This window comes from Oncorhynchus gorbuscha, linkage group LG18 (genome assembly GCF_021184085.1).
Source record: "Oncorhynchus gorbuscha isolate QuinsamMale2020 ecotype Even-year linkage group LG18, OgorEven_v1.0, whole genome shotgun sequence".
Lineage (NCBI taxonomy): Eukaryota > Metazoa > Chordata > Actinopteri > Salmoniformes > Salmonidae > Oncorhynchus > Oncorhynchus gorbuscha.
The window spans coordinates 18,268,155-18,282,999 of NC_060190.1; the positions used below are offsets into that span (position 1 = coordinate 18,268,155).

At 38.8% G+C, this 14,845-nt stretch overlaps 2 protein-coding genes across 6 annotated transcripts; both read right to left on the reverse strand.

Moving 5' to 3' along the window:
• Positions 1–71: 71 nt before the first annotated feature.
• LOC124003337 (CB1 cannabinoid receptor-interacting protein 1-like) lies at positions 72–2,485 on the reverse strand. Its single transcript, XM_046311496.1, has 3 exons — positions 2,094–2,485; positions 1,342–1,486; positions 72–1,031 (listed from the first exon to the last, which is right to left on the reverse strand). Exons 1-3 carry the CDS (start codon positions 2,468–2,470, stop codon positions 867–869), a joined length of 687 nt encoding a protein of 228 aa, XP_046167452.1. The 5' UTR covers positions 2,471–2,485; the 3' UTR covers positions 72–866.
• Positions 2,486–6,718: 4,233 nt separating this feature from the next.
• On the reverse strand, positions 6,719–14,198 carry LOC124003338 (F-box only protein 48-like). 5 transcript variants are annotated; one of them, XM_046311499.1, is made up of 5 exons: positions 12,774–14,198; positions 12,252–12,327; positions 12,006–12,128; positions 7,327–7,665; positions 6,719–7,112 (listed from the first exon to the last, which is right to left on the reverse strand). In XM_046311499.1, exons 4-5 carry the CDS (start codon positions 7,621–7,623, stop codon positions 6,951–6,953), a joined length of 459 nt encoding a protein of 152 aa, XP_046167455.1. In that variant the 5' UTR covers positions 7,624–7,665; positions 12,006–12,128; positions 12,252–12,327; positions 12,774–14,198; the 3' UTR covers positions 6,719–6,950. The 5 variants fall into 5 exon arrangements, with proteins under 5 accessions (XP_046167455.1, XP_046167454.1, XP_046167458.1 ...); XM_046311498.1 differs by having other exon boundaries at positions 12,252–12,372; XM_046311502.1 differs by having other exon boundaries at positions 12,006–12,372; positions 13,876–14,198.
• Positions 14,199–14,845: the final 647 nt, after the last annotated feature.

The window sequence follows — 14,845 nt, forward strand, 5'->3', positions numbered from 1 at the left end:
ACTTGGGTCAATTTAAACAACAGCAACAACAAACGACTTATTCCAATTAATGCACAATTATGTTAATCAAGTACGCTAGTAACTGGTATGGGTTTATTTACTTTCACACTTTTCAATTACATTTATAACAGAACTGAACAGTTTAGGCAATCTGATATCAGTCTGCATCTGAAGAGCAAAACCTTTAGGCATAGGATTATTCAGCCATGCATTTACAGACACAACTGAGACAAAACAATGATAGTGACACACAACATAACAAGAGTACTTAATAGACTATAGAATATGAATATCTCCATAAAATAATACAGAAGTTTTAACAAAAAAACTGTCTCGTCCCTTTATAGGCTAATCACAATTGTGCTGTTCAGAAGTAAACAGATGTTCAAAGGCTTAAACAACACTAGAACTAACACATAGGATAACACAAATATAATGCCAATTTATTCATACAACTCACATCACACACACCTCACAGGTAATAAGCCAGGTTAGATACATTTCCACCCGCAACTGTCTTCAATCCTGGTCCAGGAGGGCCACAGCTTCAGCTCGTTTGGCCAGAGCTGAGAGTCAACACAGCGGATGTTGTATAGCTGTGATTCCCAATGATATTGCTGATAATAACCTGACTATGTTTATTGATTACAACCAATTACGAACAACCCCCGAGATCAGCCTGGTAGATAACTTCCTCCCTCTCTCTAAAACAGACAATTATGGTGCTCAGTGACTTGAAACGCATGCCTACAGTAAGGCTTTTTCCTCTTAAGTTGATGGTAAAATAGTTATTGTGTGCAACTCATCTCCTCTGCTTGTTTTTCTTCCTTTACTGGGCATTGGAAGGAGGAGTTGATTGGTGCTCCTCAATTGAACACCTCTTTGTTAATCCACATCAGGCTGCGCGTCTCATTGGGCTTGCATTCATACTCGATGTTGGTGAATTTGTTCCCAAACTGGCATTGGTCTCGCTTGTAGTAGTTATAGTACTTTACCTGCCATATTGTCTCGAATTGGCCCGCCTTTCCAAACTGACACAAAAACACACAGAGAAAAGAAAGACATTAATTGAAAGGGCCTCAATCAGATGATGTTGTAGATTACTTTAAATCAATCAAACTGTATTTACTGTCTATAGCACATTTCTTACAACAAATGCATTTTGAAATGTCTGAAAAGAGTTTTGATAAGAGAATATTGCTGATAATATCACTATTTTGAGTTAGGTCTAAATATGAGAGTATGTACATTTATATTGCCAGAAGACACCATTTAATTATCAATAACTCAGTTAGTTACCGCTTAGTCAAACAATTAGGATGAAGTATTCTACTGGATTACCTCTATGCTGACTTGGACAGGTTGCCTGTCCCCACTCTTGGTGTGAGGCACTCCCTCTGTGTCGTACTGTCCATGGTACACCACTGACTCCTCATCTTTGGACTGCTGCTCTAGAGGGATGGTGATACCTCCGATGTTCATGGAGCTGGGAATATATGAAACAGACCCTTTAGTTAGTGGGCATCATTCCCAACCCCACCCAATGGGCCTGTAGTTTACCTGATTATAGGCTAATGGTAGACCCATTTTTAACGTTATTCTAGTTTTATTTCCTATCGGCAGTGAATTGTTGAGATGTAAATCAACAAGCAAAGGACACTTTCTGTCATCACCCTCCTTGGTTTGATTAAAAATGCATTCACACACTGTGACAACACATAATTTATTAACGCAGAATATCCGTAGGCCCCCAGACGGCTACTGTAGCCTATGCTATTGCATCCAGGCTGTAGCCTATGCATTGTAAAATTGTCTGTAATATATAGGGGGTATGCAGACATGCTTTTGCAGTCAACCCATTTGGTGGTACAGTACCATGCAGACACATTGGCCTGTAAGTCAGAAAAACAACATTTGATCAAACACTCAGGGAAGGCAGGATATAGCGCATGCATCATGCTGCATCCACAGACGCAATGTAATACGCTATATTAAGGCTGACTGGTGAATTTAATGTGTGTATTGTAAACGAATTCAATATTACTAATGCACATTTCCAGTGGTTTTCTTGATATATAGTGTTTTGAACTTACGTGGCATCTGCATTGGCCGGCTTCATAACCACCTCAACCTTGTACTTCGATCCTGTAAGCAATTTTATTGTCCTGCTCTGGCCGAATCTGGTCCCATCCACCTTGAAAAACACCGGTCCATCATTCGGTTGAATTTTTAGAGCGATGGCAATATTTATAATCGGTGGAACATCGTCGACCATGATTGAAACGTAGGCTTTTATGGTCTCGGGGCCCCCTATAATTATTATAGAGAAAGCGGAATGATGCAGCGATGGTGCATTTCCAAACGCACCAGAGAGGATGTTGTGACGTGTACAGCTGGCGAAAAGGGTAAAATCACTAACAATGATGGCTGCATCCCTCCCACACAGTTCCTCACTGAGGATAATCACCATACGGATTACAATTATCCATAGCCTTCTGCCATATATAGTCCTACAAATAAAGATCTGATCTGAATGCACGTAATTATACACGGAGTGTACAAACCATTAGGAACACCTTCCTAATATTGAGTTGCACCCTCTTTTGCCCTCAGAACAGCCTCAATTCGTCTGGGCATAGACTACAAGGCGTCGACAGCGTTCTACAGCGATGCTGGCCAGTTGTGACTCCAATGCGTCCCACAGTTGTGTCAAATTGGCTGGAGGTCATTTGGGTGGTGGACCATTATTGATATACTAATAATGTTGAGCGTTAAAGTTATTGACTCACTCAAACCCGTGCGCATGGCGCCTACGCCCATACCCCGCTCAAAGGCACTTACCAAGCCTTCAAAAAGTATTCACACCCCTTGAATTTAAAAAAGTGTTGTGTTACATCCGTCATTTTTATTTAACCTTTATTTAACTAGGCAAGTAAGTTAACACATTCTTATGTTCAATAACGGCCTAGGAACAGTGGGTTAATAACTCTGATTTGTTCAGGGGCAGAACGAAATATTTTTTACCTCGTCAGCTCGGGGATTCGATCTTGCAACCTTGCGGTTACTAGTCCAACGCTGTGTCATTGGTCTACACACAATACCCCATAATGTCAACGTGGAATAATGCTTTTACACATTTTTACAAATTAATTCGAAATGAAAAGCTGAAATGTCTTTGAGCCAATAAGTATTCAACCCCGTTATGGCAAGCCTAAATAAGTTCAGGAGTAAAAATAAATACATTGCATGGACTCACTGTGTGCAATAATATTGTTTACCGTGATTTTTTTTTTATAACTACCTCATCTCTGTACTCCATACATTCTATTATCTGTAAGGTCCATCAGTCAAGCAGTGAATTTCAAACACAGATTCAACCACGGGGGTGGCAGTGTAGCCTAGTGGTTAGAGTGTTGGACTAGTAACTGGAAGATTGCAAGTTCAAACCCCTGAGCTGACAAGGTACAAATCTGTCGTACTGCCCCTGAACAGGCAGTTAACCCACTGTTCCTAGGCCGACATTGAAAATAAGAACTTGTTCTTAACTGACTTGCCTAGTTAAATAAAGGTAAAATAAACAAACACCAGGGAGGTTTTGCAAAGAAGAGTACCTATTGGTAGATCTTTTTTTTAAAGCAGACATTAAATATCCCTTTGTGCATGGTGAAGTTTTAATTAGCTTTTGACAGTGTATCAATACACCCAGTCATGTCCTTCCTAACTCAGTTGCCGGAGACGAAGAAAACCGCTCAGGGATTTCACCATGAGGCCAATGGTGACTTAAAAACAGTTACAGAATTGAATGGCTGTGATAGGAGAAAACGGACGATGGATCAACAACATTGTAGTTACTCCTCAATATCAACTTAAATGACAGTCAAAAGAAGGAACAGAATAACAGAAACAAATATTCCATTAACCTACAGTGCATTCGGAAAGTATTCAGTCCCCTTGACTTTGTCTACATTAGGACTCCTTGCTGTCCCCAGTCCACCTGGCCATGCTCCTGCTCCAGTTTCAACTGTTCTGCCTTACTATTATTCAACCATGCTGGTCATTTATGAACATTTGAACATCTTGGCCACGTTCTGTTATAATCTCCACCCGGCACAGCCAGAAGAGGACTGGCCACCCCACATATGCTCTCTCTAATTCTCTCTTTCTTTCTCTCTCTCGGAGGACCTGAGCCCTAGGACCGTGCCCCAGGACTACCTGACATGATGGCTCCTTGCTGTCCCCAGTCCACCTGACTGTGCTGCTGCTCCAGTTTCAACTGTTCTGCCTTATTATTATTTGACCATGCTGGTCATTTATGAACATTTGAACATCTTGGTCATGTTCTGTTATAATCTCTACCCGGCACAGCCAGAAGAGGACTGGCCACCCCACATAGCCCGGTTCCTCTCTAGGTTTCTTCCTAGGTAGTTTTTCCTAGCCACCGTGCTTTTACACCTGCATTGTTTGCTGTTTGGGGTTTTAGGCTGGGTTTCTGTACAGCACTTTGAGATATCAGCTGATGTACGAAGGGCTATATAAATACATTTGATTTGATTTGATACATTACAGCCTTATTCTACAATTGTTTCTTCATTCAACACACAGACCCTTATATAGACAAGTGTGTGCTTTTACAAATCATGTCCAATTTACCCTACATAGACTAAAATCAAGTTGTAGAAACATCTCAAGGATAACCAATGGAAACAGGATGCACTTGAGCTCAATTTCTAGTTTCAGAGCAAAGGGTCTGAATATTAATCTAAATAAGGTATCTGCTTTTTATTTTTGATAAATTTGCAAACATTTTTTTTTAAAGTTTTTTTTTTCATTATGGGGTATTGTGTGTAGATTGATTAGGAAAACAAGTAATTTAATACATTTTAGAATGAGGCTGTAATGTAACAAAATGTGGAAAAAGTCAAGGGGTCTGAATACTTTTCAAATGCACTGCAAATGAAAGAGTGAAAAGGGAGCCTGTACACAATAAACATATTCCAAAACATGCATTGTGTTTGCACTAAAGGCTCTAAAGTAAAACTACAAAACATGTGGCAAAGAAATTAACTTTATGTCCTGAATACAAAGAGTTATGTTTGGGGCAAATCCAATACAACACATCACTGAGTACCACTCTTCATATTTACAAGAATGGTGGTGGCTGCATCATGTTATGGGTAGGCTTGTCATCGGCAAGGAGTAATGAGTTTTTTAGGATGAAAATAAACTGAATAGAGCCAGCACAGGCAAAAACATAAAGGAAAACCTGCTTTAGTCTGCTTTCCAACAAACACTCGGAGACAAATATACCCTGGAGTTACAAAGATGACATTGAATGTTCCTGAGTGGTCTAGTTACAGTCTTGACTTAAATCTCCTTTAAAATCTATGTCTATGGCAAGACTTGAAATTGGCTATCTAGAAATGATCAACCACAAAATTGACAGAGCTTGAAGAATAAATAAAAAATATTAGATGCAAATATTGTACAATCCATGTGTGCAAAGCTCTTATGACTTACCCAGTAAAACTCACAGCTGTAATTGCTGCCAGAGGTGATTATAATATTTATTGGGGTGTGAATATTTATCTAAATTAGATATTTCTGTATGCAAATAAAACATTAAAAAAACAGTAATACATTTATAAAAACATTTTTTATTTTGGGATATTTTATGTAAATGGGTAAGAAAAAAAATTGAATCCATTTTTAATTCAGGCTGTAACACAACAAAATGTGGAACAAGTCAAGGGGTATGAATATTTTCTGACAGCACTGTAAATCTTTGTCTTATACCTACTAAATGGCATATATACACAATCCATGTCTCAAGGCTTAAAAATAATTATCCAACCTGTCTCCTCACCTTCACCCACACTGACTGAAGTGTTTTTAACAGGTGACATCAAAAGATCATAGCCTTCACCTGGAAAGTCTTATGTCACGGAAAGCTTTGTACACTCAGTATATTTTGTTTTTAGGTTTCTATATGCTTGCACGGACATACCAGCAGGATGTAGGCCCACACACTGTATTACACTATAAATCAACAATTAACACTCTAGGGTGAACTATCCTAATGTTCAATGTCGGAATCCATTCATTTGAATATTGTTAGCTATATCCCTGTCCGAAGTGCTGCCATTGGATTTGTTAGAAACCGTAGAAAGTCCGTCAATTGATTTGAATTGGCTCTGTCCATGCCGCTGAAAGAGTGGACCTTTGTTAAAGAACCCGAAGTTTCAGTGCCGTTTAATTTGTGGGTGTGGCTTTTGATACAGTGGCAGATAGTACCATAATTATAAAGACAAAGTCAATTGCCATATTTAAACTATCTGCAATAATTGAATTAGACTATTGAAGAAATTATGCACCACACCAAATGTGTTTGTGCATCAAAATAATGTCTTTCAATGAATGTACGGTGATCCATGGTGATATAGCCTACAGTAACACATGAATATGCATGGCTGTACATGAAGTGAACACATGAACAGTCATGTCAAAATTAATTAAAATAGAAAATATAGTGCTCCAGCCCCATATATCTGATACAGTGCATTATGAGTATTATTGTATACAGTATAACTCATATACACACTGTCAACCAATGGAGTTTAAATAGCTAATAAATACTGCCAAGTAGTAAAAGTGCTAAACTTTAGTGCTATACTGTAAATGCAAATTAACATCTTAATAGCCCACTTTATTCAGTGTGGTGAAGGCCCAATTGTATCACTGATTTAGGAATTCATTAAAGGGTATCGTTATTTTCCTGGAATATAGCCTACCATATATTAATGTATAACAAAAAACGAAATACAAGTTTGTGATGATTAACCATAATCACATAAAACTGTAGAAAAGGTATAAAACAAATCAATAAGTGCTTAAGACATAATTATAAAAGAAAATCTAAAAGGTTCATTCATAGCTCTTTATGGGATTTGCATCTATCTCTCCAGCTCTGCTTCCAGAATCTCGCCCCAAGTCTCGACATCCAATGAGCACATGTTCCTGTCCAGTAGTTCATCGGCAGAATGAATGTTGCTGTATCGTCCCCTTAACCATTCGCTCTTCAGAAAACCTCTCCTGTAGTTCCGCACCAGGGTGACCTAATGAGAAATAATTAAAGAATGACAAAGGCATTTGTTATTGAGATAATGCTCTTTGGATGAGTGCCATTTATCGTATTAACGTTTTGTAAGGGGGGAGTGTGATGTCTATGATAAGTCTATGATGTTTGCGATCTGACAATGATGTTATAGGCAGGTATTCCAGTAGTCTAGCATAACTGAGGTGAAGCGGTTTAAAAACCAACAGACCCACCTTCCATGACAGTCCATACTGTCTGTCCCCATCAATCTCCTGTTGACAGAAAGCTCGCACAGTCAGGCAATGATTCCTCCAGAGGTGGTCGCTGTCTTCAATGATGCGGTGCCACAGTTTGCAGGTCAACAATGCACTACATAAGCTGTCAATGTCCAGTTCACTAAATATCTTCAAGCTCATTTCCGTGGGCAGCATTTCGGCAAAGTTGTGTGGGCATGTCTCTGTGGCAGAGGTCAAAGTGGGCCTTCTTTCACAGACAAAATAGGCATTGGAGATCCTTTTGGAGACATACATGCTGCATAGTTCAGTGTCCCACACTTTGATTTAACAGTGGCTCTGTGAAAAAGTTTGATAATGAGCAAGGGCATGGTGCAAAAACAGTGATTATAAAGGCTTAATACCTAGCTACCTATACAATTCATTCAAGTCTAAGTGCCTAGTGCTCAGGGTTGTCACTGTACAGGGCCATATATGGGTCTGGGTCAGTGCAATGGACTAGCTCTGGGGCTTGCTAGCCATGGTTTTGTTAGCCATTTAACATTATCTAGCTAGGACACGTTGACTTCATGGCTTACAACTAGAAGCACTTGCCAATCTTATTCTTGGTTAGAATGCAAAGTAGCAAGTAAGCTATCTAGCAACATTAACAATTTCTGTAAATTAAATTAACACCAACCTTTGCATTATGCATGCTGCCAGCTAATACCACATCAGGTGGGTGAAACGAGCACAGCTAGCTACTTATACTTGAGATAGCTAGCCAGGCCTGATTCGATTGAACTCGGCGTGGTGTAACGTTTGCAAGCTATTTTGTTAATTTCGTTGTGTCAAATACATTGAGAGCACTAGTTGAGAGAGTGCTGCAGCAGAGGCAGCTGAGTCACATGCGGACGAACAACCAGACCTTATTATAGCTCAGTCAAAGACAGTACAGAATGAAGATTGGAGGCAGAAACTGCTTCTATTGAAATCCTGTTCACAACTGTAGGCGATATCATGGCACACATGTTGATTTTATCCATCCATACAGACGTGATCAGGACACAGGTTGAAATATCAAAACAAACTCTGAACCAACTATATTCATTTGGGGACAGGTTGAAACGCATGAAACATTCATTACAATTTAGCTAGCTGGTTTGCTGTTGCTTGCTAATTTGTCCTGAGATATAAACATTGGGTTGTTATTTTACCTGAAATGCACAAGGTCCTCTACTCCGATAATTAATCCATAGATAAAAGGGTAAACCTAGCTACTTTCTAGTAATCTCTCCTCCTTCAGTCTTCTTATTTTCCTCTTCAGACTTTATATGGCGGCTGGCAACCAACTAAGTTGCATTACCACCACCAACTGGACTGGAGTGTGGACCTCGGTTCATCTTTCAATCAGCCACGCGTGTATATGCTTGTTGATGCACGCGAGCAGTTTAGATGAAATTATTGAATAACATGCATTTTATTTTGCAAGGCTCACGCACGTAACGCAAGTGGTGTAGTCAACATGTCCTGGAGACAGAGAAACACACACACGTCGTGACAACTACTTACCAGTTGCAGGTAGGCTATTTAGATTTGGTCATTATGGATCCACCCTTTTTTCCTAAAACATTTTAACGTGCTAGAACTGATATAACGGCAATGAAGCAATGGAAAATGACTTTAGGCGCACTAGAACTCTTTAGATAAATTTGCTTAGAGATGGTTTAAAGTAAACTGCATTCTAATTGTCTTTTCTTTTGTATAACAGTATCAAGCGATGGGTTTTACTCATGCTCAGTTCTATGGGGAAAAAGTCCACAATGAAAATTACATTAAAATGTGCATCTATTGGCCATCAAGTAGGCAATTCATTTCGATGCCTTTGCAGGCTACTGTAGCCTACCAATTGATACAATAAAATATATTGAAATGGCAATATCACTGGAGTCAATTTGTGCCACTTGGAGCTGGCAAACAGATTTAATAAATAGCCTATAACTCTGTTGTTGTAACCTTGTGTTATTATGCATTAATGCCCATGTTTAGTTAACTTCCAATTTAATTATCAATTGTGATCATGGTCACAGCTCTATAGCAAATGTATCATCCTACACATTTAGTGTCAGTTTCATTGAACTTTTCCCTGGAATGAGATGTTGGCCTATCAGGGCCTATAGGCTACCTGCATCTAGCTCAGAAAACCATGGAGAAGTTGAATTGCAATTATAAACCCAGATTTTAGTCAGTAGCCTATGCCTTTGAAATAAGTAAATCTCACAAATAGGCCATTTATAACGGTTTGAAGTTATCACATCTGCCATATGACGGAACATAGCCCAACATTCGTTTTTTAAAGTTCATCCAAATGTTTCTCGTACAGAGATTGCGAGATCCTTTGTCCAACTTTCATCACTCAAATCTAGGTAGTGACTTTCCTTTAATTAACAGTTCGAGGAAATGTACGAATAATTGTTCTCATTGACTAGTGTAACGTTACACTGTGTTGATCAAAGCCTCGCGTAATAATGGGGAAACAATCGTGTATTTCTGATTGTATTATCTGTTCAGATAAAAGAGTATGAAAGAACCAAACATTTACCTACCCCAACAAATGTGTAGACCTCCTTGACAGCTCACGGTTTAAATATCCCTTCCGTTAAAAATCTTGTTTACCTACGACGATGACGTAGTCATAGTTTATAGGCCGGCGCATGCGTACATGCTCAACACGAGCAGCGAAGCTAGGGTTCGTTCGATTTGCAACCCCCGGTTCCGCGTATTAGTGGAGACTTCACTTTAGGGCCAATGGAATGGTCTAAATTAAAATGTGCCAACTAATCTCAACTGGGGCACAGGACCATGCAAAACGATAGAAAATATCTTTGAGATGAACATAACAATTATGTAACATCAAGGCTAATCAAAACAAAGGTCCTAAGGAAATGTATTAAAGGATACATGTTTAGGCCTTTTACTTGTAAGGGCTGGGTAACAACAATACAAAACATTAACAATATGTAGTGCACAAGATGCGCTTACTACTTTAACTGCATAATTCACTTCAGCACAACAGTGCTTTCACATAAACCAAAAACAGTGGCAAAACAACATTTTATTGGAGGGCACCAGACCTGGGTTCAAATACTATTTAAAATATCTCAATTACTTTCACATACATCTAGTTGAATATTGGAATGTATTTGGAAATACACAAATACACTGCCTCAAATAAATTCCCATACATTTAACCCAGGTATTTGAAAATAGAAAATAGTATATATTTTTTTAAATTAACAAATAACCATTAAAATACTAAAATAAAACTACTTGTTTTGGGCTGTGTATTTGAAAATTCAAAAATACACAGAAAAAAAGTCATTTAAATATCAAGTTCTCAAATACACTGTATTTGAAACCAGGTCTGGAGGGCACTAACAAACTGCTTTGACCGCAAAGCCATCAAAGCCTCCAACTACATTACACATGCTTAAACCAATTCAAAACACATTTAAAATAAAATCAAAGTTTGATTAGTGGTTAGAGCGTTGGACAAGTAGCCTAGTGGTTAGAGCGTTGGACTAGTAACCGGAAGGTTGCGAGTTCAAACCCCCGAGCTGACAAGGTACAAATCTGTCGTTCTGCCCCTGAACAGGCAGTTAACCCACTGTTCCCAGGCCGTCATTGAAAATAAGAATTTGTTCTTAACTGACTTGCCTGGTTAAATAAAGGTAAAATTTAAAAAAATTAAAATCATATGCAAAGGATACAGTGTAAAAAGTGCAATGAAATGCCTACTTGCGATCTTCCTCAACAATGCAATAAATAATAAAATGAGCAGGAAAACTAGAGCAGTCAAATATAAATACTATGTCAGTAATAAAAAAAGTATTACAAAAAGTTGAGATTTAAAAAATAAAATAAAAAAAGAACTATATTGTAAAATGTACAGAATATACTGTGAATATACTAGGTCACTGTACAAATAGTAACTAGTTAGGAACAAGGTAGACTGGTAAATAAATAATAAATAAAGGCAGAAGTGGTGTGTGTGAGTGCGTTACTAAATGTGTGTGGTGTGTGTGCGTGCATTAGTGAATGTGTGCGTGTGTGGAAATGTAGAGAATCAGTGCAAATAGTACTTAAGTAAATACTTTAAAGTACCACTTAAGCAGTTTTTTGGGGTATCTGTACTTCATTTTACTATTTATATTTTTGACAAATTTTACTCCACTACATTCCTGAAGAAAATAATGTACTTTTTACTCCATACATTTTACCCGACACTCAAAAGTACTTTGTGTACCCTGGTCATCCCTACTGCCTGTGATCTGGCAGACACTCTAAACACACATTTTTTGTTAGTAAATTATATCTGAGCGTTGGAGTTTAAATTAAAATCACAAGAAAATCATTCCGTCTGGTTTGCTTAATATAAGGAATGTGAAATGACTTCTGCTTTTACTTTTGACACTTAAGTACATTTTTTGCCATTACATTTACTTTTGATACCTAAGTATATTTAAAAACAAATACTTTCAAAACTCAATTCAGAAAAGGAATATGTTTCAAGCACTACACTCCATGAACTACTCGATCAACAAAAACAGTTATATAAAAATCTTTATGGATTGTACCAACAAAAGGGTTGATGATCTGTTTAAGGATGTAATAGAATTTAAACACAGTTTGAAGCTCACGCAGTCAGAGGTGGAGAAGATAAAGGAGGAGAATGTCTCCAGCCAGACCGCATTCAAAACCATGTTGGGGATTTCGCAATATTCCAAACAACACTTGACAAGCACTCTTCCAAAGGAGACTACCTGGAAAACAAATCGAGTACAATAACATCTTAAATCAATGGAATTGAAGATGTAATGACTGAAACTTGACATGAAACTGAAGTCAAGGCCAAGAAACTCCTGGCAGATAAACTCAAACTGTACCTTAAACTCATCGAGAGCGCACATATGAATGGCACTTTCTTCCCAGTTGGACAGCCTCTACAGTATAGTGGTGAAACTGCTCAGGTTCAAAGACAAGGAGATTATCAGAAGAGCCAAGTGCCTGAAGGGAACCAAAATCTTAATCAATGAAGACTTCTCCGAACTGCTGCCACGACTAATTTAAGAACGAAAATAAGGCAACATCGCTTAGAGTTGCCGACTTTCTCACTACCAAATAAGGGACAAAAGGTGGCGTGTGCATGGCGAGTGCACAGTGCCACGGCAGTGTGGGTATGGTGTTGTGTGAATTAATATACAGTGTACATTCATATTCAATTGGAAAGGCAAACATTTTTATATTCCATTTAGTCTATAACTTTACTAAAACGGCATTATTATGTTAACTTCTGTGAATAAACCAAAAAATAAATGAACAAAGAAATAACTATTTGGACCTTCACAGCAAAAAAACAAAAAACATTTCAAATTCAAAAGAGGAAAAGAGGGGCATGAGTCACTCACCAAGTCTACTTTTTCCATTAATATTTTTTGCTGCTCTTGACTGATTCAAGCAGTCCTTTGTCCTTTTGCATAGCCAGAGAGAAGTCCTTACACGACAAGTCACAGTTCACAGATATTTGAAGTTAATTTGTGATCAGCTCTGTGCTGCATCGGTTTCTTGAGTCTGACCATTTAAATGGACACCAGAGAGAAAATCCTCTCTACAAAAGGCATTTGAGCCTAGCACACAGACCATATGAGACTAATCCTGAACATGTTGATCAAGTTGGATTTCTCTAGGTTTTGAAAAACTGCCACCCACTTCTCACTGGTGGATTTTGTGGTATCCTGTCTGGCTTTCTGCATTTCCTCCCGGCTAGCACAAAACTCTTCATAGAGTTGGTCCATACTGACTGTCTCTGTCATTTTGAGGGCAACCACCACCTGCTCCAGGTCAGTGAAGGAGAGCTCCTCATAGAGGCCAATCGGTTTCAGTTTCACCATGACATTTTCTGGTGACAAATCAAACCACTTGTCAATGTATGTAATGATACTCTTCAGTGCCACAGGGCAGGTCTCCCCAAGGGACCTGAAGTATGAAGTAAGAGCTGGCCAGCTTTGCAGGATACGATCTACAGCTGGATGAAGCGAGGGCCAATCGTGTACAAACATGTCGCAGAATTTTACGCCACTCAATGTCAACAATGGCAAAAAAATGCACCCAGTTCCTCTCTTCGGGAAGCATATACTGAGAAGCGCATGTAGAGCTTTAAAACAATTGTCTCAATGCTGTCCACTGACAGCAGGCGTGCTTGCAGGCATTATTAGCTATGTGAGCTTTCAGAATGGGATTGTTGGCGCTGCTCAATAACTGGTAAACGGAGTGGTGTTTTCCAAAGTTGACATTGGCATAATCTGCTGCATAGGCTGTGATGTGTCTAATATCCAGCTCATGCTTTTCCAGACAGTTCAGAGCTTGATGTATGACAATTGTAGTTTCATCACAACTTGCACTGCACTCCATTCCATTCCATTCGACACATAAATATCACACGCACTGGAAACATTTGTCTATTTCCCTTGTTTGAGGCATCACTGGCAACTAAGGAATACACGGGCTCACCTTCGGACGGTACATATCATCCAAAATATCCCGCACAGTTACGAATAATGCACCGATATTGCTAGCACCTTTAGCTAGCATGGCCTTCTTGTGCATTTCCATGGATGCATGCTGAGTTAAGTCATTCTCCCCTCCATGGCCAATTGAGAATTCCCGACGGCATAAAGTACAGAACGCTTTCATCGAGTCACCACTGACGGGCTTAACCCACGTCTTTGTTGCATCCAATTGTTTGTTGTAGCTGCACAGTATTTTACTTTTTGCAGGTTTATCCATATTTCCTTGACCTGCCAAACCGACCGAAACAACAGAAATTACTTTGCAGGAATTGGCGCGTTTATGCTATACTGTGATTGGATGAATATACGGGACAAGGGAGGTCCGGTATGGGACAAACCAATTTAGCCCAATGTAAGGGACATCCGGGCTAATACGTGACAGTTGGCAACCCTACGACATACACACAAATATTTACGCTAATTTGTTCATAGTTTTATCTAAACTCATGACCAAAAACACACATTGCTCTAAATGTCATAACCCTAGGAAGCCTTCAGTGGTGTTATGTGGACTGTGTCAATGGAAGTACAGGAAGTGTAGCCCTATTGATAACACTAACACACATATGGTTGTTTGGGACATGTGGGGCATGCACTTCTATGTTTCCTTTCCACTCTGGATGATTCCGACTGTGTATCTCTCCTAGTTGGGCAAGACATCAACCCTGATAACATGGTTTTTAACCCATTAGATATCAACGAAGCGAATGCTAAATACAGTATAATAATTGTGTTGATTCAGATTTAAATTTCCTGAAATGTACCTGAAATAAGTCTTAGCACTTCTGATTAATATAATGTTAATTTAACAACCTGTATAGCAGTTGATCTAATTCCAAGACAAGCTCATTTCCCAATTTCTAACTTTCATTTGAACATTCGCAGTCTTCCTAAAAATCTTGACCACCTTG